This window comes from Rhodnius prolixus, unplaced genomic scaffold, assembly GCF_049639745.1.
Source record: "Rhodnius prolixus isolate KJV_2025 unplaced genomic scaffold, Rpr scaffold_2, whole genome shotgun sequence".
Lineage (NCBI taxonomy): Eukaryota > Metazoa > Arthropoda > Insecta > Hemiptera > Reduviidae > Rhodnius > Rhodnius prolixus.
Window position 1 is genome coordinate 30,000,001 of NW_027411592.1, and position 26,845 is coordinate 30,026,845.

Genomic DNA, 26,845 nt, shown 5'->3' on the forward strand with positions numbered 1-26,845 from the left:
CTCGCTTGTAAGATTATAACCAGAGTAACTAATATTCTTAACTTCTTTTACTGATGGTACAAAAAGTATTGCAATGTTGTCTAAGTTTCGGAATTGAGCTTCTACTGACAGTACATGTTTTGACATCGGAAATCTGATGTTTTATTGATGTCATATCGTACTCTTATAAATTTATACATGTCGTCTTTATAAATAAATACAGGGGGCACTCAAAGAATTTTTTTTTGGTGGAGAGAGGTTACTTTTGAGAAGAAAGTCTTTCTAAATAGAAGATTTACTCAGTTCCATTTACACTTTCTTACAATAACGTTTGCTAAGAAATTATTTGGGACAATCAATGTCTTAAGTCCGCTAAGAATTGGTGCGAATCTTACCAACTTTCATCAAGTAAAATGCACTCTCGAATAAAAAAGACAAAGTTAAAGTTAAAAGGAAACTGTTACTCTTCTTAAGGAAAACATCACAATTATTACTAAGCCTTCTTCTTGACCTTAAATCGTTAACCATATTAAAAGTACAAATGATAAATTACAATATGCATACAGAATTTACATTAAATTTTCATAATTGTATTACATTAAGCGACGAATCAACAGCTCATTTATTATCATAATTCATAAAAGAAGTATTTTCATGTTATTAATCTAAAAGAGTTTTAATTATCTGTCATGAGCAATTTATCATTTGTATTAATAACTCTATTATTCAAGATATTTTATTAGGAGAAGATATTATGCTTCTTTAATGAGGTTAGGAGAATGCTCCACCGGAAGTACACTTTTGAAATCTTAAAAAAGATTATCTCCAAAGTTGTTTATTTGTGAATATTGTAACTGTGTTTGCGATTTCATCAAACACTAAAAAAGTGATAATAAAAGGGGCAAATTACCGAAACAGACGATGTACCTAATAATAATACAGTACAACCTCGATTGACCGGGCTTCCCTCCGGCTATACCCACCCCGGAAAACTGAAATCCCGGTTAAACCGAATACACAGTATTACATAGTACATTTTTACCTATGAATGTACATATGTATATAAGTATGTACGTATGTATTATACGGGTGCTTAGGTAGACTCATCAGTAAGATTATGTGAAAACATTTTGAAAAATACTTTTATAGTGTTGTTTGCTTTTTTTTTTATCAAAAATTCAAAATACACAAATTGTGTACGCAATTTAAAAAGCACAACTTAAAAAAGTCCCTGGTTGGAATGTCCTTATAGTGAGAAAATTCAATCAATTCAGCAACTGAATTCGATGCTGCATTCCTGGGTGTTCATTCTCTTCTTCGTCGATTTCATTGCACCATATTTTGGGTTTTTACATATGTACATTACATACATACATAATGATCCTTCAAGAAAATCAGGTATAAAAGAGTTGCTGCCAATGCCTAACAATTATGTTACATCGGAAGACAAAAAATTTTCCTGTCGCCACCGAAAATTAACTTTCGTTTCGGCGCCGATCTGAGGTGTTCTTATGATGACTCAACATGATCCCGGTTAATCTGAATCCCGGTTAACCGAGGGCCGGTTAATCGAGGTTGTACTGTAATAGATAATAATAATATAATTATATTTGCATACATATAAAAAAAGGAAGTCTCCAATGGAACAGTTTTTTATCAAATTTCATAAGATGTATTCTAGGTATAAAAGTTTTTGGAGGGGTTGCGCTTATTATTGTTGTAATAATTGTAATTTTTGTTTAACATAGTTGTGTATTTGGCGGCAACACACTCTATTAGCGGACAGTAATAACCATGCAGGCTCCTTTAAAAAAAAAAAAAAAAAAAAAATCCGAAGAGCAGGATTGTCAGGATTCAAAGGCGGTCCCTTCACGTTCCAGGCCAGTGAGCTCCCTCTAAGATATATTAACAAGGGAGCACCCACTTTAGAAGTTCCACTAAGTGCTTCTTTATTAGAATATACATTTACGCCACTTTAATTAAAAGCTCCGCTAGAATTTCAAGTTTTAAAGGATATTAGTGAGCCAGCTGTAGATTATAGAAAATAAGTTTCACCAGTATTCACGATTTCTTTAGAATTTTCATGAAAATAGATCCAAATTTTTTAAATCCAGAATAGTAGATACAGATATTCACATAGAATTATAATTTTATGTAAAACTATTTTGGGGAGGAATTTATTTAAAAATTAATAAAGCCATAAGTTTGGACTCCCACGAGAAGTACAGTAGACTCTCAGGAATCCGGATCGGCCTAGTCCGGACTCTCGGTAGTCCGGATCGATGATCTTGAATTTAAAAAAAATAAAATTTCTTGCAAATAAAAACGACAAAACGTTGATTTGATATAAGGTAACATATATGTAATGCAAATGAAGAAACCTTTGATGAAGAACTAACCGAGAACCAGGCAAATCTTATCCCACATTCAGAAGGGTTTAAAATGCTAGACGGAGCGCTAAGGTACATTACTCAACACGAAGGAATATCCGCAGCCGACATTATGTGTTTGAGGAAGTTGAGGGACATTGCGTCCCAGACAACGAGCTAAAACTGTGAAGCAGACCAGCATCAAGGACTTCTTCAAAGGATAACTTGTAAATAATAATTATTTTCACTCCTGTGTTTTACTATTATTATTCAATCCGGTGTTTTATAAATTACAGTACTACTGAACAATATAATACAGAACAGCAGCTGTTAATACATACATATTACTGTTAATAAACGTTAACACATACAGTATTGTCATGATTGTCGGAATAATTATCGCCATAAAGACGGAAATCATCAGCCATGCCAACCTCCGGGATATCCGGATTTTTCGAAATACGGACCGGCCATCCGCCACAGAAGTCTGGATTTCTGAGAATCTACTGTATTATGTAGAATATTGTTCCATAATGAATGTAAGTCTTAAACAGCTTTTTGGGCAAGACATTAATGAGAAACATTTTTCTTTTTGTGTAATAAGAAATTAGTGTTGCACAAACATAGATCCTATTTAGATCTACAAAAGATCAAAGTTATTTAGTTAAATTAATAAAAATTTAATAAAAGAATATCATTTTATTATACTAATTTATGGTTTCTGTGATTCGTCAAAGTAAAACAAACGTATATTCCCAAATAAAAGTCAATTTTCCCACATGTAAACAACATTGTGAGCATCATTTCCCTGGTGATTGTCACCATTATTGTCTACAGCATCTTTTAGGTGTTTGGTCGAATAGTTTTTTTCACCATTAGTGCTAAATAATTATCTAGAGATTATTCTTTTGTTTTGTTATTCAAATAGATATAAATGTTAAGACTTGGTTCCTGTTGTAGTAATGTTGAAGATCGAAGAACTAACCACATATAATTTTTTTTTCTCGACGCCATTATTTCTTAAAATGGCTTTCCCATCAAATTTCCTCAGATGCGTTACAGATTATCCTGTTTTCATAGTTCACTTTGCGTAATTACTTTATTTACAAAATTCTTATTTACATGTTCAAATCTGAGACAGTATTTCGCCATAAAAATAACGATTGAATAACTAGTCTAGGATGTTGACGATAAATACAGTTAAGATAATAATTCTACTCTATTTTCAGTAAGAAATAAGCGCAGCAATGTTATGCAGTTACAACTATGGCTACACTGTGTTACTGAATACTTGCAAGTGCTAATTTCTAAGTTTGTGCATGTCACTTAGGTTAGTAAGGGTACGCGTATAGCCTGATATATATTACCTTGGCTACTAAACTTAACACTTTGTTTTTGGCTTACGTCTATCTATTCCTTGCACAGTTGTGGTATTAAAGCGCTAACTAATAAATCAACCGACTAAATATCTTGGATTAGGAGTTAGTCCGTCCTCTGCAAGACTAAATATCTGCTCCCACAAATACTCAAAAGCAAGTCCTTAACTTTTTATATTTAATCTTACACTAAACCTATCTTCTTAAAAATAAAATGAGATAAAAGCTGGGACTTTAAGCTCGCTAAATAAATCTGTCTGTGGAACATCTTACAGTCAGAAGAATTTTTTTTTTTTTTAAATTTGACTTCTACGACGTATTTGTGATGTATTTTTTCTAATCTAAATAAAGTTTGGGTAAAACTTGTGAGGTTTATTGTGTAATCGCAACATATATCTTACGCCAAGACTGCGAGACCAGTAACGATTAGAACTAAAACAGGATTTGGAAAATGAAAACAGCTTTTTAATGATTAATACTTTATTAACATGCAAGACAAACCAGCAATTTGCAAGACAATACTGAAAATTAATTGCTTAATAGCTTTCAGGTGCTGCTAAATGTCAAAGACGGCCTAATTCTTTTGGAATTATAGTCAGTCGGCAATACTAAATCCAATGGTAGGTACTCTATCTTACGTTTCTAACCTGAGTATTCATAGTGTCGAAATGTAACCGATATCGACGCTTCCATAATCGACTTACAGTCATTAACTATGTACTCAATGCCCCTGCTTAGCAATATTTCGCAAAGCTACAGTATCCAAACTGAATGATCCAGTTTGCAGGCTGAGGTAGTCCTGGCAAAGCAATGTACTTCTAAAGACATTTTTTAAATATTTTTTCGAACATGATTCCTACGATTTTAAATAAACCTCATACACTTCCTGTAAAAATATAGAATTATAACTTTATTTAAAATTTTAATTCAAGAATTATTATTTTAATGTAGTGTTGTGGATAGGAAAACCCTCTTCTAAGGTGAAATTTCAGTGTACAGTTCGCTCTTTTTATCACTCTGGAATGTTGATGAAGATGAAAATGGAATAATTCTGTCCAAATTTCGAGTCTAAAGAAAACAGAATGATCGGAATTGTTTGAGTCCGGATCGATTTTTAAATTTCTATGATTTTCTCGAATTTCACTCAAACGCATATCTCGAAAACTTGTACTGAATTATATTTATTGGAATTTAATGTCTGAGTAAAATTTTAATATTGTAGATGAGCATTTGATTAAACACTGACGCTTCATTACAAAGGTTTCTTTTTTAGTTTTCTGCACTATTATATTACTCGATAATAGTTCTAATTATTTTTTTAGTTGTTCTTTTAACTTTGTAAGCAGTCAGCTGAACACCACCGCATGTAGGACTATTACTTTTATTTGAAACATTATCCCAGGATACAGTGTTCCCTCTAATTTTTTGTGACCTGTGTGCACATTTTTTTAAGTGTGTGCAGTTTTTCCCAAAATAAACAAATTTTGTGCTGCAATTTAAAAAAGCTCATATAATAAAAAAAAAAGACAATACAAGAATAGTGTGAATATTCAGCCGAATGTTCTACCTACTTATACGCATTGACTCGATCTTACAGCATACCTACCATTTGTACTACATACAATACAACGGAACACAATGAAAAATTACCCTAAAATCAAGTCAAATCATTAGATCGTGAAGACAGAATTTAGCTGATTACTGTGGTTTCCCTCTTCCATTCAAATGGAAAATAACAAAATTTAAATAGGATGAAAAATAGTTGCCAGTTTCAGTCATGATATATTTATTATGCCGAGCTTTCAACATAATAGGTCTCATCTTCAGGGCTAGTTTACAAAGTAATATTTTTACATTGTAGGGTTAGTGTGTCTTCTGTCTTGTCTGTTCATGGAATCTCATCAGCATATCCATATGTTCCTGCAACCGGTTTCTTTGTTTCGTTTTAATCAAAAAATTTTTGTGCGCGCAAATATTTTTCATGTGCGCGCGCACACGCGCACGGCTTAGAGGGAACACTGCCCAGGAAACTAAATTGGGATTCTAAATTGTTAAGTTAGGCTCTTACGCCTTTTTAGCACATCTTAACGATCCTAAACCCTGGAAAATATTTGAGCCGGAAAGCATCGACTTGGAAGGATGACAGTCCGCCAGAATTGCTACTAAACCTATTAGCTTTTCCGAAGTTTCTGCGCTGCAATTTTCTAGGTAATCAACAAAGGGTTTCATTTAAAGTTGAACCTGTCTTACGTAAGGCCTATCATTTTGATTTGAATCTTTTTTTTTTTTTTCTGAGAATATTGATTTTACAATAAATATCAAGGTTATGGCAGAGCTGCTTGGTCCAGCTTCCTTTAACATCATAATTTTATTTTGAATTAACGATCTTTTTAGTGTAAGTTGCGAAATTGTATTTTTGACAATATTCTGACGGCTTTTTCATCAGTTATAGATAATATAACCGCATTGAAGCAGGTTCTTTTGGTGAGAGTGAACCTGCATGATTTCCAGCAGTCTAAAGGTGTATCAAGGCAGTAAAGATTGACGACAAAAATTCCACTCGTCCATCAAGGCAGCGATTTTAACAGACAAAAAGACTAATGGGTTCAAGCAGAGAGGCCAGAAGAATTCAAAACGTTTCTGAACAAGTCTTGGCAAGGGAATCAGTGGATCATCAGATTCACGTGATCAGACACCATGAGAATCTTGCAGTGACAAGTTTTCAAAATATTTTTGTATCATTTCTTATAAGAAACCATGTTGTTAGAAATGGACATCCATATTGGTTTAGCATGATCTTAAAACGGACTACAGAGTCTCAGGAAGGTTGACTTGTCTAATGAAAACAAAATCAGACACACTCAGCGATTATACAGAGAAAATAATTCCGCTATTTGCGTTTACATTGATACAAAATTATTAGCAAAGTAATAGATTTGTTAATAAGTTATAAAATATTGTTAGATGGGACAGGAAGCTAAAAATGAAAAGTGAGGAAATCCTGAGAGATTGATATCAATTTTCCATATTGATGATAATTCAAGAGCACCGGTGTTTCATTTTAACAACAATATCAATAAAAAAACAAGATTATTATTTATTGATATTTTTAGAAATAATTATTTTTCAACAAACACTGAAAAAGAGATAATTTTTTACCAAAATTATCGACTTCAAGAAATATTGAAGTCGAAGATAATAATAATACCCTTCAATACTACTATTTTTTTAAAAAAAAGATACTTATTTTTAAATTAATTTTTCTTCTTCCTTAATCAATAATTCTTTTATACATTCGACAATATGACTAAAGTTTATACAAATAAATTCTTACAAATGGCCAGAAATCTTTTTAGAATGCCTCTTAACAACCTGGTCTAAAGCTTTCACTAGAATATACTCCAAACCGCCAATAGTTGTAGAAACTTTGGAACTTGTTTTCACGAATTGCCAACATAATTGGAGTTAAATAAAATTACTTTATGACAATTATGAGAAAAAATAATAACTGCTTTTAGTTTATCTCTCTTTTCAATAAAAGGTGTAACGTACCTTCACTGATCTTGCTTTTAAAATAGTCACATTATTACACTGTTACAGAAATATTTTTTTTTTTTTTTTTTTTTTTTTTTTTGGCGCATCAACAGCTGAGGTTATTAGCGCCCGGAGCTTCCTCCAGTGCACCGCCGGCCACCGGACAGTGTTCTCTCGTTACAGACAACACTGTCCATCACCGGACAGTGAGCTGTAAGAAGCTCCTAGGAAGAGAAAATCTAAGGGTCAGCTGCTGGACTCGAACCCGGGACCTCCGTGTGGGAGTCCAGCATGCTAACCTCATAGCTAATCCCTTCCCTACACAGAAATATTATATTTTTAAAAGTTTTATTCTGAAATAAAAAGATATTAAATATTGGAAAGTCATTCAGGATCCCATTTTAAATAAATATTCATTCTTTTCGATAGAAAATCTTTTCTAATTTTGTTTTATTTTAAATGGCTTTCACTTCAGTAGAATATTATAAACATTTATGAATTTTATAACTGTGTGTATAATATTTAATGCCAGATAAAGTAGTTAAAAATACTCGTTCAACTGTCTCAATCGCTGGCTCTTTTGGGGTCCATCAGTACTGAAACCTGGTTTTATTTTCTATTAATTAATTCAATAATTAATGAATATATAGGCTTCGTCTTTTTCTCAGTTTCTGTAATTCAACCAATATATTTGTCGAAACGTTGGCAAAAAGGACGAGTAGATTTTTATTTGACCAATTCCTCGCCAATCTTGAATCCTTAGTTCAATAATTAATATTACTAGGAACTTGTGGGTGATTACTTTTCCCAAAAATAAGTGATCCGACTCTAATACAAGGGGAATAGTACATGCAAGACTATTCTCAAATTCAAATATTGAATACTTTTGGGCATTTCCTATTAAAACTCAACGGCAGACCTTGTCTCAATGTTTCCAGCAATATAACAGATGAAATAAAATAAAATATAGACAAACTTAAGACAATTAATTACAGAAGAAGAAAAATTTAGCTGATATAAGTTACAGGGGTTTCGTACCAGTTATTTTTAATCAGTGCCGTCAAATGAGCACGCTAGGACATGTTTTTTTTTTGTTTTTTTGTTTTTTTTTTTAAATTTATTTTGTTATTTACAATCTGTATAATACACTATACAATAAGTAAATAGGGAGATTGAAGTATAGAGGCGTGAAAGGCAGGAGGAAAGAAACTGCCCAGCGGCAGCACTTTCTACAGGATATTAATTTTAAGCCTTCAGACTGCGAGGAAGTCGCGGGGCCACTGGCGATTCAGTCGGCGAGGAGGATTGTTAGGAATGTCAGAGGAGGCGAGAGACTGTACTAGAGGATTGGAGCAAGTGGAGAGAGCACTATGGAATTTTTGACATTTAGTCTTGGCTAATTGGTGTACGAAAGGTATGTTGAGGTCGTTGTGTAGAGTGAGGTTAGTTACGTAGAAAGGAGCGTCAGCTATCTGTCGAAGTAGTTTTGATTGAAATGTCTTTGATTATTTAAAGAAAGGTATTGGGGGCTAGATGGTTCTATGATCTAGACAAAGTGGGACAGATGTAGTTGAGAGGTTCTACACACTGACAGTCCGTATGTTTGTAGGTTTGGCTGAACCCCACAGCTCCAGTCCGTGAGTCCACATTGGTTTGATGATAGTACTGTATATTAATCGTTTGAGTTCAATAGGTAATTTGGAGCGTCGTCCAAGAAGTCTGTAAAGTAGTTTCGCACGTTTTGTCATTGCTTGTCTTTTAAGTCTAGTGTGTGGGTTCCACGTGAGTCGCTTGTCTATGTAGAGCCCAAGGTAGCGCACCAGATCTGTATAAGGCTGGAAACATAGTGGAACGGCGAGCAAAGCGGCGCTGATAGCGAAGAGCGAAGCGGCAAAAACAAAAACTAGAAATAGATAGAGTTGCTCTATCTTCGCTTTGCTCGCCACTATGCGCGTTCCCATATGTTAACTTGTGTTTGATTTCGCCGCTTCGCTCTTCGCTATCAGCGCCGCTTTGCTCGCCGCTCCACTATGTTTCCAGCCTAAGGAAGAGGATTGCTGTTGAAGAGAACAGGTGGACAGGAGCCCCGCCGGAGAGTAAACGTGGCGTGCTGGCATTTCTGTGAGTTCATTTTAATCCGCCACTTTTTGGCCCAGAATTCTATTTTATGTAAGTGTATCTGTAATTTGTATGAAGCTGATGTAGGATGTGTACTTGTGGCTAGTATGGCTGTATCGTCTGCATATGTACAGAGTAGTGTAGAGGGTTGTACAGGTATGTCTGATGTGTATACTGTGTAGAGAACGGGGCCATGTATACTCCCCTGCGGCACTCCCGCCCTCACTGTGGAGAAAGAAGAGATTGCTGAGCCAGTACTAATTTGAAAGAACCTATCTGAAAGATAGGAGCGCAAAATGAGGTAGTATGTTGAGGGAAGATGCTTTTTTAGTTTGAACAGTAATCCAGGATGCCAAACACGGTCGAAAGCTTGGCTTACGTCTAAGAATGCCCCTGAGCAATACTGTTTTTTCTCCAGTGCTGAAGCAATAACATCAACAACCCGGTGGCATTGTTGAATAGTGCTATGATGACACCTGAATGGACATGATGTTAAAAATTTTTACCGTGAAGCGAATAACATGAAAAATGAGACAGGGTTTTTAACGGGAAAAGAAAATTTTTAAAACTATAGAAAAAACTATTTTCGGTACTAAGCGATAAGGATATCTTGTGGCACTTCTTGTAGTCGATGAGCTCACTTACAGTTGATTAAGATTTCGAGGGCAAAATTACTGATGCACTTTTAGTGAAGGACATTGTTGGATATGAAGAAGTTCAGAATTCTCATGATGAAAGCAACGGAGCAGAAGAAGAAAAAGAATTAGGGATGTCCTCCGTTTCAGAAAGAGATTTGGTCACCAGTCGGAATAATTCGGATTCTCACTGATAAAGCTGTGGATTTGCATTCAATGATATTGGTTTTGAAGTGGAACTACAATAGGTGCATTTCATTAGCAATAAAATTTGATTCCATTCAGCGTGCAGATAATCTCCAAGCCAACCAATCACACAGACCTAGACATTTCTTTTATCACCCAAATTGGGTGAGTTGGACCCGGGAAAGACCTTTTCTAATTAGCATCTCATCCCTATTCTCTAGCCCAACCCTTCTCTTCCAGGTCACTTTCCGATATAACTCCTAGCCTCTTGTAAATAGTGGCTCGCGATCTCCTCACTGACGTTGTTAGTGTGGTTCAGTCAGTTGTATAAAGAGTTGGAGTGTTACCACTGGGTAACTTTCCCTCTCTGAATTTTTGTCGAGGTTTCATCTTTTTTTTTAGCGCAATGATACGCTGATTGCAATTAAATAAATATATTATTTTTATAGAAATCTCCAACATATTAAAAAGAAATTATGTTTCTATTGCATGCAATAAGCTACCTGTGAATTATTTAAAGAAAGGTATTGGGGGCTAGATGGTTCTATGATCTAGACAAAGTGGGACAGATGTAGTTGAGAGGTTCTACATACTGACAGACACAGCGGCCTGCAAACGCGCGCTTCACAGAGACTGTGTGGGTGAGGTGGGCGTGCTCGGAAGATAGTTTACACCTCGAGTTGACGCCCCTATCTGTCAACAAGCCTGCTTCATTGCCACTTCATCTCTTGTCTTCTTTATCTATCCTAGCTCTTCTCAATCTTCGCCTTATCCCTTTTCTTTTATTTCCCTATATTTATTCAAATACACATATTTTTACCTGTGAGTTTATTATTTTTTTTTTCGTAAATATAAAGCATCATTTATTTTAAAAAAAATTATTACCGTTGAGCGGGTAGATTACGGAAAATAGGAGACCCAAGATTTAATCGGGGATAATTGCCCTTCAGCTTCCTTCGCGCTCAGCAGAACAGAATAATACCCGACGCAAGCTCCAGAGCACCTCCCATCTCTCACAACAATTCCACGTTTTCATTCCTCTTTAGAATGATAATTTTATTACATACCTAGGTGCAATAGCAATATTTAACATTTTTGGGAATATAGAATAAATATTTATTATAATAGATATACAGGGTGTCCCAAGCTATATGGATAACGACTTTTTCTCGGAAACTAGAAAAAAATTAAAAAATACGTGTCCCCTTAGTTTTTTGTTAGAAATCCATATTTAATTTGTAAATTTTTTTCGGTGCTTCCAGAAGCGAGATACAGGCACCAACTTCATTTTTTTCAAATGGGGAGGTGTGGTTTTTATTTAAGAAATAGATTCCTCTATTTTTTTAAAGAAAAATTTACTTGAACGGTTTTTTTCTGAGAGCGATATTTTACAAGTTATGAATGAAAACATGATTCTTATAAGAAATGTCAAAATGATATTATAACGGTTTTTTGATAGAATAAGAAGAAAAGTACTATTTTATTATAAATTTTACTCCTCATTAATGTTACAGATCATGCTCGAACTGGCCTCCGCCATTATAGATGCATAGACATGCTCTTTCCTGCCAATTGCCCCTTACTACCTAAGAAATAGATTCGGCTATAACCGACTAACAGGTATCTATTATTCTCTGCTTTAGTTCATCTACAGATGCAATTCCGGCTAGATTCTGATACACCTAGATTTAGAAATGCTTTTAGGTAAGCAGAAATATGGAAAGAAAGAAAAAAGTTATGAATAATCACCTTGTTTTTCAGGTATCCCCAAAGGAAATAGTCCGTAGGTGTCAAATTCGGTGAACGAGGTGGTCACTGAATCGTCCCCCGTCGATATAATACCATCAGGCATTTAAAGAGATTTCTCGATAGGCAATTTGATGGGCGTGTTATATCGACGGGGGACGATTCAGTGACCACCTCGTTCACCGAATTTGACACCTATGGACTATTTCCTTTGGGGATACCTGAAAAACAAGGTGATTATTCATATCTTTTTTCTTTCTTTCCTTATTTCTGCTTACCTAAAAGCATTTCTAAATCTAGGTGTATCAGAATCAAGCCGGTATTGCATCTGTAGATGAACTAAAGCAGAGAATAATAGATACCTGTTAGTCGGTTAAAGCCGAATCTATTTCTTAGGTAGTAAGGGGCAATTGGCAGGAAAGAGCATGTCTATGCATCTATAATGGTGGAGGCCAGTTCGAGCATGATCTGTAACATTAATGAGGAGTAAAATTTATAATAAAATAGTATTTTTCTTCTTATTCTATCAAAAAAACGTTATAATATTATCATTTTGACATTTCTTATAAGAATCATGTTTTCATTCATAACTTGTAAAATATCGCTCTCAGAAAAAAACCGTTCAAGTAAATTTTTCTTTAAAAAAATAGAGGAATCTATTTCTGAAATAAAAATCCCACCTTCCCATTTGAAAAAATGAAGTTGGTGCCTGTATCTTGCTTCTGGAAGCACCGAAAAAAATTTACAAATTAAATATGGATTTCTAACAAAAAACTAAGGGGACACGTATTTTTTAGTTTTTTTCTAGCTATCTTAGTTTCTGAGAAAAAGTCGTTATCCATATTGCTTGGGACATAGAATAAATATTAAAGAAGTATAAATGTATAATACATTTCAACCTTCTTTACCGAGTAACAGAAAAAAAAAGTTAGATGAGGAGGATTGGAATGCAGGGAAAAAGGAGGAAATACCTGCAGCTAGTGTAGAGAGTTAGAGTAGGATATGTTTTAGTCTTCTGTGTCTGTATGTTGTAGAAGGATCGTAGAATGGATTGGGATGGCAGTCTAGGATGGAAAGGAGTTTGAGCAGACGATTTTGGATGAAGGAGGGTATGGGAATAATGGACACAGTCTCGTGGAGTGAGTCAATTCTAGTACGTCGTGGAGAGTCTGTTGCGAGTCTGAGAAATTTGTTTTGGGTTATCTGAAGATGCTTGATGTTGTTACTACAAGTCAGGCTCCACCTAGGTGCTTACAGTGCCGATATAATTGTTTTTTTTTCATCAAATTACACACCTCGCCTGTTCACGATAGCTTTAAGTTATAGCTTAATATTATTTTTTTGCTTTTCCTGCGCATCGAGAACTTGGTCATTACCGTCGTCTCTTCATTTACAACCTCTCGTGCTGGGATCGCACTTTCGTTTCCCTCGCTACGACTTCACTGGGAAGTAGCATGGAGCCGATGGGACCAGGGACATATCTTCCCTCTCCAGCCCTTTAGCCATCGAATCCAGTCATTGAAGGGAGAGTTGCTGACTTGCTGGAATCATCCTTTATTTTCTTCATTGCTTCGGGTGAACTCTTCTGCTTATTCAAGTCATTTACCTCAGACAATAATATTGAACGAATTGAACAACAATAAATTAAATAATTTATAATTAATATGATTTTAATCTTGTTTTCTTTTTTCCACCATGGCAGGGCCGTCGCATGCGCTAATTTCGTGATTTGCCTAAAGTTAACGCAGAATTGTTCATGTGCTTAGCGCGGGATCGAAAAATAAATAAAAACAATATTCCAACTAATTTTCAACTATTTACAGTAAATACAATAAAAACAGTCCTAATTAATACTACTTTTAACTATCGCCTGTAATCGTTATTCTAGCTGATACTGAAGTCCAAGAGACTAAACCTGAAGCTACCCCCAAACGACCCACATTCAGTCAACAGATCACATTCAAATCACTACCTTAACCTCTTTTTGTGCAAGTATCTGTAGAATTAATTCAACATTAAAACTAGAAAATTTCTATTTAATGAAATCGAGGCTTACTCTAATATCCACCACGTAGAAAAACATATCCGCAGTAATAAAGAGAAACAAGGTTTACTAAAGAAACTAATAGCTAATAAGACAAAACAATGGGAAGTGCTATGTGTATGTAGCACTTATTTCTTCGATTTATTAATTTGTTTAATAATTTAAGCCCACATGGAAATAATCACACATTTTGGCCCTCATGGCAGTCTACATCAAATTAACGGTAAATTTCGGTAAAATTACTGCTTAAACAAAACAAAATCATGAAGTTAACTGTACATTTTTACCCAAATAAATTAAGGTAGCCTTGAGCTCTTGTAGCCAGGAATCTATAGAAGTTCATTCAGTGGACTTAAAAGGACTTAGCGCAATATACTTTCACTAGCATTCTAAACAATCTTCAGCAGAAATTAATAGCGGAACTCATGCAGTTTGCTCATTACAATTAAAATGGTTTTCTTTCATTAGATTTCATGAATTCTGAACCCAGCTTAAACCTGTAGTCTCGATGACTGTATAGGCATTTAAATTATTAAATATTCCCAGCAATTTGAGTAAATTAAGCAGAGAATTTCTCTGTTTATGTTTGTGAACCTTTTATTCTAACTGAATTTATGAGACATTAAGTTGGCGCACTAAAGTGTGAGTTAGCAAGTATTGACGGGATGCTTTACAGTGGCGATTACATTAACGAAGGGTATTTCAGGAAATCAGAAATTGAAGACAAAGAAAGAGACATTAAAGCAAAGGATTTCAGAAATAAACTAGTTTAATCTTATTTAAAGCAGAACTATCAAATACCGATTAATTTCTCTCTAGAAACTATTTTCATTTCTATAATTCATAAAGACTTACAAATTTTAGAAAATAACTCAAAATTTTCAGATTTGAGGGAGATTTTTACAAGAAGCATGGAGGTCGTGATAAATATCTGGCTGGAATTTCATTTTCACTAATTGTTCACAGTGTTGTCTGTAACGAAAGAAAACTGTTCGGAGCCTTAGGCAATGCACTGTAAAACGCTTCAGATGTCAACAAGCCTTCAATTCAAAATCTGATGTGGACACTAACACGACTACTAAGATGTCCAAAACAAAGTAAAACTCCAAAATACTGATCTTATTTTGAAATTAAACGTGGAGAAATGAGTCGAATTAGTCTTAATTCTAACAATTTACGGATGCCCCTCGCGTAATTACTCGTAAGATCGGCCAACAAAGACAAAATGAGGACCTGGAATTGATAGGTTTAGGGATGAGAGGAGCAGAAAGGAAATAATTCTCAGATTGGGAATGTCCTGGCACCGAGGAGAGGATACCGTTAATGCCGGCTACCCGCTCTTCCAGATATTTCCTTATTGTAGGGTGGACTCTGTGTTGAGTTGTCTCGCCTGGCATAAGATCTAAGTTGCACGCAGAGTATTGTATCCCCTCGCTACTGCCCAAACCACCAAAAGAATCATTACGTTAGTGTAGATATCATTCAGTTATTTCAAACTGAATCCATATTTAATTAAAGCTTTAACAAGCTTTTACAATATTTCTTTTAGTCCATTAAAAAATACGTACATATCTACTCAGGCTTGTTTTGAAGATAACCTGTGGTTAAGCTGCAAAGGCATAAAAACTAATTGGAAATCGTTCACTTCACCTCTGGATTTATGGACAGTCAATAAAATACTGCAAAATAAATACATTATATTTGATATGTACATACATAAACGCACTTTCCATTTAGAAAAGCTGTACGTATACATATATGCACAAATTTATTGATGATATTTTGACAGTAATTGGTAACCATAATAATTTGCGCTTTAGAGTTTTTTCCTCCCAATTAACAAATAATTGTAAATAAATTCGCAAACACTTAACGATGATTTACTACCATTCAATTTTGGGCTATTAAGAAATCGGTAGTTAGTTAATTTACATAGGAAATTAGCATGGTTATACTAGTAGCTGTAGTATACATTACCGAGGGTCTAACCTTCTGAATGAATATCTAACTGGTACTAGGATATACGTATCTTTATAATGTTCGGCAACTACAAACAACCTAGCAGATTGGCGGTTAGCATTTAGCTTCTGTATTTAGTTACACATTTCGTTTCAAATAACAAAGTTCCCTCTTGTAATAGGTATAATTAGTAGATTGTAATTATTATTCAACTTCAATAAAATAATTCCTCTTTTATTGTTTCAGAAATCGGAAATTGTAATAAATGTTAAAATATAAACAAAATAAGAGCTACTATCTGAACATAAATCCATTATTGGTTTAACGTGTTTAGGTGCAATTGTGATTATAGGGTCAATGTGATTGGGTTGGCCGTGGGGATAAACAAGGCATTAGATCCGAACTGAAGTTAGCAACTGGTTCATGAGACAGTCCTTAACTGCTGCATTGGACATCTTTTTGTATTCAATGCTTATTCATTTCAAATATTAATTCAAGGATTCATAATATTTTTTTTTATGTCACTGAATAATATTATTATTTAGATTTGCATATGAATTAATTATTGCTTACACTTAAAACAATTGTACACATAAAGCTAGAATGGTAATAATGGAGACTTACCGCAGCGTAGAAGGGCGGTTGATCAGGAGGGTTGAGTGAGGCTGCGGCGGCCGCGGCAGCCGCCGGAAAGTAGGCTGCTACCGCCTCCGGTGGGTAAGGAGCCGGATATACACCCAAAGGTGGTAACCTTTGATAGGCGAGCATATCGTATTGGCAAGAACAGACTGTCTGTCCAGTGATTGGATCAGTAAATATTGGACGACCCGTTTCACAACACCGACCCGGCCCGGCTGGGCCCGCGCCTGGTGACCGAGGACTTCCGCTCTCTCGCCCTGGACTACCCTGCAACAGAAAACAAAAATTAAACAAATAAATTATTTATGCAAACAGCGTCTCTGGTAAGAGGTGTTACAAGAAGTGGATGCTACGACAAGCATATTCTGGATCAATTAAGTCGAGTAAATACCCTAATATTTTCATTGATCTTTACACTATTGATTGATCTTTTCCTTACTTGTCGGAGCCAGAGGATAGTTTACATTTTCTAGTTATTGTATTTGGACAACCTTGAAATAGTTACTATTTTGGTGGTAACTATTTTGAGTGACTTACAATAACTTTTCCGTTCCAAGGGTATCTGAAATGTTAACCACTTCTTCAATAATGCTTAAATCAAATATCTAATTCACATAAATTCTTAAAATCTAGCAAAATTAGTGCCATTTTAAAATATTAATTACTATTATTATTACTTGAGCACAAAAGCATTGTAAATGATCACTACTTTATGCTGTAATAGTGGACTATGGTCCAATGCCCGTTTCTAATGACTCTGTTTATAGGCTTCATGTAACCTTCAAAAAAAAAAAATTGTCTTTATTGTTATCATTGCTTAATAAAACAGATTAGTAATTACAATAAACTTGATTATTACTTAAAATATATGAGAAATGTAACGCATTCTCCGGCCTGAAAAAGCTCTTGTTGAAGGCAATCAGTCTTGCCAACTTAAAGAACAAAAATGAAATAAAAAGACTTCCTTGTTTTGCCAAATAATCCTTTCCTTTGTTTCGCAGTGATTTGTCACCATGACAACGGACTTAAATTAAAATCAAAGAGAGAACATTTATTTTAAATTCTTCATTTGTTCCATTCATGTCCTAACAGCCAATGAACACTAAATAAGATCTTAGAAACTGGCTAGAGCATCAATTGAATAAACATCAATTACTATAGGTATGTATTGTACAAGTGAAGTAATAATATACTTTGCACTCGCCGAATTCAAGTAATGCCCATGCCCATACGAGCGTAGTAAGTTTTAGAAGTGTTTAATTAAGAAAATATGTATTTATTCATTTTTAATTAAAGCGCGTCAACTTCATTGAGGTCACTGGCGCCCATAGCTATTTTCAGTGCACCGCCGGCCTCTGGACATCTACCTCTTGTTACCAACAACATTGTCCATCACCGGGCAGTGAGCTGTAAAGGGTTAAAAGGAAGAAAAAAAAAAATCTATACACAGTCAGAACTTGGACGGAATATTGACGAGGGAATCCGGTACACTAACTATTGAGTTTGCTATCGTTATTTTTTATTATCATTTTTTTTACAAATTCAAACAACTACATATTGTTTTTATTTTAGTTAGTGCAGATTTAGGGAGCTCTTGTTCATACGTATTATGCATATGAATGTAATAAATATCTAAAAGAATTGCGGATCCTAATAACTCAAGGAATAATAAAACGTGCAGTGTACAGGATCAACCAGAATAAGATTTATTGGAAGTTGGTTACAGCAAAGAGCAGCCACTCTCAGCACAACACATTTAATTATACCAATTACTTTTTTCCTGCACTTTAATTATTAACTAAATTAGTAATAAATAGATATTTTAATCGGTTTATTACTTAAGCGAAATGAAATATTCATGGGACACGTTAAACCGTTAGGTAAACAAGAACCCAGTGATTTAACTAATGAGGAGTGTAGAGTACCTTTGTAGTTTGCATTAGTTAGATTTACCAGTAACTACTAGTATTATAGAAGATTATTCATGAGCCAAGTTGTTAATTTTTTACCTATAGAGTATTGAGGTTATGAAGTTAGATAAACGTTCTAAAAAAAAATAATTATTACAGATACATAAAAGACAAGAGAAACAAATGTTAATTTTCATAAATAATGCTAGCAATATTTTGTTTCCTACGACCAAGATGAAAAATGCTGTTTACGACATTTACGAGCTTGGAAATTGCTTGCTCGGAACTTTCTGGACCGATATCAATGCAGTAAATTACCACGTTATATTTTACGCATTTAGTTGAATTAGGCTATTAAACTTTCAAAATAAAGTTTAAATAAATTTATTCTAACAAAAAAAAAGCAAAAAACTTATGTTAATCTAACCTGTACTGTTATATCAAGTTCTACCCAATTATCAATTATTGGAAGTACACGCAGATATTGGGAGTAGACGCAAATACTGGAAGAAAACCATGATATTGGATTAAACAGTGATACTATTAGTACACGCAGATATTGGAAGAAATACTGATATTCGAAGAATGAACAGATATTTGCAGTAAACACTGATATTGGAAGTAACACAGATATTGGAAAGAAATACTGATATTCGAAGAATGAACAGATATTTGCAGTAAACACTGATATTGGAAGTAACACAGATATTGGAAAGAAATACTGATATTCGAAGAATGAACAGATATTTGCAGTAAACACTGATATTGGAAGTAACACAGATATTGGAAAGAAATACTGATATTCGAAGAATGAACAGATATTTGCAGTAAACACTGATATTGGAAGTAACACAGATATTGGAAAGAAATACTGATATTCGAAGAATGAACAGATATTTGCAGTAAACACTGATATTGGAAGTAACACAGATATTGGAAAGAAATACTGATATTCGAAGAATGAACAGATATTTGCAGTAAACACTGATATTGGAAGTAACACAGATATTGGAAAGAAATACTGATATTCGAAGAATGAACAGATATTTGCAGTAAACACTGATATTGGAAGTAACACAGATATTGGAAAGAAATACTGATATTCGAAGAATGAACAGATATTTGCAGTAAACACTGATATTGGAAGTAACACAGATATTGGAAAGAAATACTGATATTCGAAGAATGAACAGATATTTGCAGTAAACACTGATATTGGAAGTAACACAGATATTGGAAAGAAATACTGATATTCGAAGAATGAACAGATATTTGCAGTAAACACTGATATTGGAAGTAACACAGATATTGGAAAGAAATACTGATATTCGAAGAATGAACAGATATTTGCAGTAAACACTGATATTGGAAGTAACACAGATATTGGAAAGAAATACTGATATTCGAAGAATGAACAGATATTTGCAGTAAACACTGATATTGGAAGTAACACAGATATTGGAAAGAAATACTGATATTCGAAGAATGAACAGATATTTGCAGTAAACACTGATATTGGAAGTAACACAGATATTGGAAAGAAATACTGATATTCGAAGAATGAACAGATATTTGCAGTAAACACTGATATTGGAAGTAACACAGATATTGGAAAGAAATACTGATATTAGAAGAATGAACAGATATTTGCAGTAAACACTGATATTGGAAGTAACACAGATATTGGAAAGAAATACTGATATTAGAAGAATGAACAGATATTTGCAGTAAACACTGATATTGGAAGTAACACAGATATTGGAAAGAAATACTGATATTCGAAGAATGAACAGATATTTGCAGTAAACACTGATATTGGAAGTAACACAGATATTGGAAAGAAATACTGATATTAGAAGAATGAACAGATATTTGCAGTAAACACTGATATTGGAAGTAACACAGATATTGGAAAGAAATACTGATATTAGAAGAATGAACAGATATTTGCAGTAAACACTGATATTGGAAGTAACACAGATATTGGAAAGAAATACTGATATTCGAAGAATGAACAGATATTTGCAGTAAACACTGATATTGGAAGTAACACAGATATTGGAAAGAAATACTGATATTAGAAGAATGAACAGATATTTGCAGTAAACACTGATATTGGAAGTAACACAGATATTGGAAAGAAATACTGATATTCGAAGAATGAACAGATATTTGCAGTAAACACTGATATTGGAAGTAACACAGATATTGGAAAGAAATACTGATATTAGAAGAATGAACAGATATTTGCAGTAAACACTGATATTGGAAGTAACACAGATATTGGAAAGAAATACTGATATTAGAAGAATGAACAGATATTTGCAGTAAACACTGATATTGGAAGTAACACAGATATTGGAAAGAAATACTGATATTAGAAGAATGAACAGATATTTGCAGTAAACACTGATATTGGAAGTAACACAGATATTGGAAAGAAATACTGATATTAGAAGAATGAACAGATATTTGCAGTAAACACTGATATTGGAAGTAACACAGATATTGGAAAGAAATACTGATATTCGAAGAATGAACAGATATTTGCAGTAAACACTGATATTGGAAGTAACACAGATATTGGAAAGAAATACTGATATTCGAAGAATGAACAGATATTTGCAGTAAACACTGATATTGGAAGTAACACAGATATTGGAAAGAAATACTGATATTCGAAGAATGAACAGATATTTGCAGTAAACACTGATATTGGAAGTAACACAGATATTGGAAAGAAATACTGATATTCGAAGAATGAACAGATATTGGAAGTAACACAGATATTGGCAGTAAACATGGGTATTGGAAGTATACGGAGATATTGGAAAGAAACACTGATATTAGAAGAAGGCGCCACGGTAGCCGAGCGGTTAGAGGCGAGACCTGTAAAGCTAATATGTATTGTGGTACTGGGTCCAATTCCCGGTCTTACTACATACTTATTATAAGAATGAACAGATATTGGCAGTAAACACTGATATTAACACAGAAATTAACAAAGAAATTCTCAAAACTTGAACTAAATAGTAAAATGGAAATGCTAACCAGAGCTGATAAAAGTGAGTTTCACAAATTATATTCAAAATTAGATCCACACCAAGCAGAATTTTATATCCACAATAATGCAATAAATTTATATAGTAAATCTATCATATTAAAAGCTAGAGGCGAACTGTTAGACCTGAACTACCAACAATGGAGTAAGAATTGGATGTTTACGTGTTCCTTGTGCAATCTAAATGTCCCTGAAGATACTGTTCACTTCCTAGGAATATGCCCAATACTAGGGGAATTTAGAAAGGCATATTTTAGGAAAATAAAATTAAAATAAGAGGAGGTGGTCAACTTATTAAATGGTACCAACTGGACAACACTCGCCAAATACCTAAACACAGTTATAAAATATCGGAAGTTCCTGGTTGAGCATTTCCAACATAACAATTAAATTAATTGCTGTATGAATAAATATAATAAATACTGTAACTGTAAAGCTAAGAATGAATTAAATTAAATAACTTAAAGTATTCAATTGTATTTATATAATTTGTAAATAACAGCATTTATTCATTCATTCACTGATATTGGAAGGAAGTACTGATATTAGAAGAAGAAGCAGATATATGAAACAAACAGATACAAATACAGTTACGAGGGTCCTTTGAAAAGTCCGTGCAAAGTCAGAGAGATAGCACCACTGGCGCGTATCGAGGTTATGTTTAGTTAGTAGCATCTCTTGGAAGAACACACACCAAGTTTCAGCCAGATCGGTCTATTTCTTTGTGTTTGGCATTCGTTTGAATCGAGGAAGTCGAGTGATTTTCAAAAAATGGACGAAAAAGAATTTCGTGTGTTGATTAAACACTACTTTATGAAAGGCAAAACGCCTCAGGAGACTAAAGAGAAGCTTGAAAAACATTATGGTGACTCTGCACCTTCGATTAGAACAGTTTATAAGTGGTTTCAAAATTTTCGGAGTGGCCATATGGGCACAAGTGACGCTGAACGTTCTGGACGCCCTGCCCTGTTGAGGTTACTACTCCAGAAATCATTGATAAAATCCATGATATGGTGATGGATGACAGAAGAGTGAAGATGCGTGAGATTGCTAGTGCTGTGGGCATCTCGAATGAACGTGTACATAATATTTTGCATCAACATTTGGACATGACAAAGCTATCCGCAAGATGGGTGCCGCGATTGCTCACGCTTGACCAAAAACGAAATCGTGTGAAGTGTTGCAAGGACGGTTTGCAGCTGTTCCAGAAGAATCCGCAGGACTTTAAGCGTCGTTTCGTCACTGTGGATGAAACATGGATACATCACTACACTCCTGAGACCAAAGAACAATCTAAACAATGGGTTACCAAGGGGGAATCCGCGCCAAAAAAGGCGAAGACCGTTCCTTCGGCCGGAAAGATTATGGCGACTGTCTTTTGGGATTCGCAAGGAATAATCCTCATCGACTATCTGGAAAAGGGTAAAACTATTACAGGTGCATATTATTCATCGTTATTGGACCGTTTGAAAACCGAGCTGCAAGAAAAACGCGCACGATTGGCCCACAAAAAAGTCCTTTTCCATCACGACAACGCACCAGCTCACACCTCAGCAGTTGTGGTCGCAAAATTAATGGAAATAGGGTTCCAACTCGTTTCACATCCCCCCTATTCTCCAGACTTGGCTCCCTCGGACTACTATTTGTTCCCCAATATGAAGAAATGGCTGGCGGGAAAAAGATTTTATTCAAACGAGGAGGTGATTGCAGAAACGAATGGCTATTTTTCAGACTTGGACAAATCCTATTATTCGGAAGGGATCAACAAACTAGAGCAGCGTTGGACGAAGTGTATAAGCCTAAAAGGAGACTATGTTGAAAAATAAAAAAGGTTTACCCCCAAAAAATTAAGTAGTTTTTATTTTTGCGCGGGCTTTTCAAACGACCCTCGTACATGGAGTACACGCAGATCTTGAAAATACATGCAGATGTAAGAAGTAGACAAAATATCAATTTGAGAGGGGGTTGAACAGATAATGGAATGAGCCAATATTTTTACAACGTTTAATTACAATGGAAGTCATTAAAGTGACAGCTGATGTATTTATCACTATCTCTACAATAATTATTTTGTAAAAATATAAAACGGTAATTTTTTCAAACAAAAAAAAATGCCACTATATTTACTTTAGATAAATGTAGATGATAGCGCAGGTACTTACATGCTTATATAATTCTCTATTCTGACCTAGCAATGTTTCCATTCATTTTCATTTTTCATGAAAATAAGCACTTAATATTGATTTTACGAAGAAGAAAATTCAAGGATATATTGAAGAAAGCGATATTTTTTTGACACATAATTAGACAAGATAACTTGCTTGTTTATAACAATACTTTTTAACAAGCATTTATTATATAAACTAGTCATAATTACTGAATTTATTTTTCTGTTTTTATGAACTTAATGAATTTAAAATTATTACCAAGCAAGATAAGAAAAAAGTTATTTTTAAATTATTTTTGTTTAATACATATTTGTGGTTACTAAACTTATCTGTGGTTTAATTCAACGAGGTATATCTATAGGTTTAGAATGAGAAGCTACAGTGAATTTGGTGAACCTACAGGTATTCCAGCCTAGCTGCACAAACCCTCACATAGAGAATAGTATGTACAACTCTTTGGGTACAGCTAACCCACTAACAATCTCATCACCCACTGTTCAGTCGAACTCATCTTTTCGCGGCGCCCCCTCCTTTTAAATTTTCGCGCCATGCTTTTCCCGCGTTTTGGTTCCCGCCAAACTTCTGTAGCCTCGCATCTTGTAACCTTCATAGTGTTTTCGCTTCTCTTCTTTCAGGCTACAGTGCATCTCGTCATCGGCAAGAAGAAGGAGCAACAACCGCCTTCCTGTATCCTTTACATCACACTTCTCTTCAGCATCAGTTCTTCTCCATCTACATCTGCAGGGTTATCTCGGTGTCTTTTGTTTGCCCTCTTTATGGCCCTGGCCCTTCAGGCCTTGACCCCACTTGGTGTCCAACCTTGTCGAGGTGGTGGGGCTTACGCACTAAGGGCACTAGAAGGGCCAGGGCCATAAAGAGGGCAAACAAAAGACACCGAGATAACCCTGCAGATGTAGATGGAGAAGAACTGATGCTGAAGAGAAGTGTGATGTAAAGGATACAGGAAGGCGGTTGTTGCTCCTTCTTCTTGCCGATGACGAGATGCACTGTAGCCTGAAAGAAGAGAAGCGAAAACACTATGAAGGTTACAAGATGCGAGGCTACAAAAGTTTGGCGGGAACCAACAAGCGGGAAAAGCATGGCGCGAAATTTAAAAGGATGGGGGCGCCGCGAAAAGATGAGTTCGACTGAACACCCACGATATATACTCAGTAACTCAACAAATAGCTGCAAAATAACCTAGATACCCAACTTCGGAGAATGATGTACATCATATTAGCTTAAATTAGTGTGTAAGTTAAGTACGTTTTTCAAAAATAATGTAATAATTTTCTTACAATCAAGTTGAGTTATTCATATTCGCCATTTTAGCTAAATCAATTCTGGCCGAACTTGCCATAAGTAGTTTATACCTAGCTTTATCGAATAAGAGATTTTTTAAATATTTGAAGCTGTAATTTGTAATTTTTTAATATATTTAGATTTTTAAATCTATTGTAATTTTTTCATTCTTAATTTTGTAAGGAAAAGCTTTTATTGAAATGAAAAAAAAAATCCGGTTGTGAACTCACACACGTTAGTAAATGTCACATTTTCACTCAATCGCTTTTACGAAATTTGAAATTCTAATTTGTATTATGCTTCTATGTGCTCGTAAATTAACAATTAATTGTTCCTTTAGAGCAAAGTTTAGTTACATCTTTCTCACTGAAACACGTTAGAAACATTTAGCTTGGAAATAGTAACAGACTAGTTACAGAGCGGCATGATTGCGCTGAACAGACGGAGTTTAAAAACAATTTTTTTTAGGATTTTTTGAAAATATTTATACATAAAAATAGTAGTAAAATTCATTCTGTAAAGAGTCACTTCAAGTAGGATAAATTTATTCAAAAATTTATTGGCAACCTCCATGGGGGGACCCCCCGAAAAGAAATATAAATTTGTGCAAAAAAGATGCACTTTTTCGGTTTTTTAAAAGAGATATTTCTTAAAAGAAACAGCGAATCTTCAGCATTCTAGTACCTTCTCTTACTATTATAGTCAGACAAAATTTGCCTCCCTACACTATCTCACGCTCGTTTGCGCTACAATGCGCGCTGTGCGGCTGTAAATAACAATGATAACAAAGATTAGTTAAGAGACATTAGTGCTGCACGAGACCGAGACGAGGCGAAACTTTATGCAGTCTCGATCTCGGACTCGGTTTTTTGAATTTTTGTTTAAGTATTAAAAGCTATTAATAATCTTTTCAAAAAATGTAATTATTTTCTAATAATTATTTTAATTTATATATTGGTAATGAAAATGTGTGTAAAAGAAGACAACTACTTACACTTCAATGCATCATATGTTACTATTACTGTTATATATCTTTATATAATTTCAAAAAGATGTTAAAAACGCGCCAAATGAAAGACCCAAATAACATATCTGCCTGCTATAACAACTCGATTCGTGAAATAAAAAATACACCTCCCGACAAACTTCCCGCTCCATTAGTTATGGCTGTTGGTGAAGATAAAGAATCTGATGATTCATCTTTTGACGACGACGATGACTGCATCAATATTTTTGCACCATTTGCTCAAAAATCAGCAAATATCACCGAAGCATGGAAGACAGAAATAATTAATTACACCAAATTAGACCAAGCACCAGTAGACGTTGACATCTTAGAATGGTGGAAAACACTTGAGAATTCCTTCAAAAATTTGTCTAGAATGGCGAAAGATATTTTTAGTATCTGTGCAATTTCAGTGCCATCGGAAAGATTATTTTCGCAAGCTGCGTTGATAATGACCAATAGAAGATCTTCTCTAACTTCTGACTCAGTAAAAGCTCTTTTATGTATCAATGCTTGGGCAAAGTGTATCTTAAAAACGAAAATTTGTGGCAATATTTTTTAGGTGATAGTCTTTTTTTTCAAATTCACTAATTCCAAAATTCTAAAATATAATTCAAATAATATCAAAGTTCAAAGTATTAGATTATTAATAGTGAAATTTATGAAATTGAATGAATGAATGATATGAATAGTGAAATTTAGTGAATTTATGTAAAAATTATGTAATTCGAAGGGGGCCGCCACGGTAGCCGAGCGGTGCGAGACCTGCGAAGCTAATATGAATTGTGGTACTGGGTTCGATTCCCGGTCTTA

The 26,845-nt window shown here is 34.5% G+C and overlaps 1 protein-coding gene across 2 annotated transcripts in view; it reads right to left on the reverse strand.

The window, feature by feature from the left end:
- mirr (iroquois-class homeodomain protein mirror) overlaps nucleotides 1–26,845 on the reverse strand; it is a 162,793-nt gene that overhangs the window by 108,627 nt on the left and 27,321 nt on the right. For both annotated transcript variants that reach the window (XM_074118925.1, XM_074118923.1), the window contains exon 2: nucleotides 16,571–16,852. In XM_074118925.1, coding sequence (XP_073975026.1) covers nucleotides 16,571–16,852 — 282 coding nt within the window. The remainder of the gene's footprint in view (nucleotides 1–16,570; nucleotides 16,853–26,845) is intronic.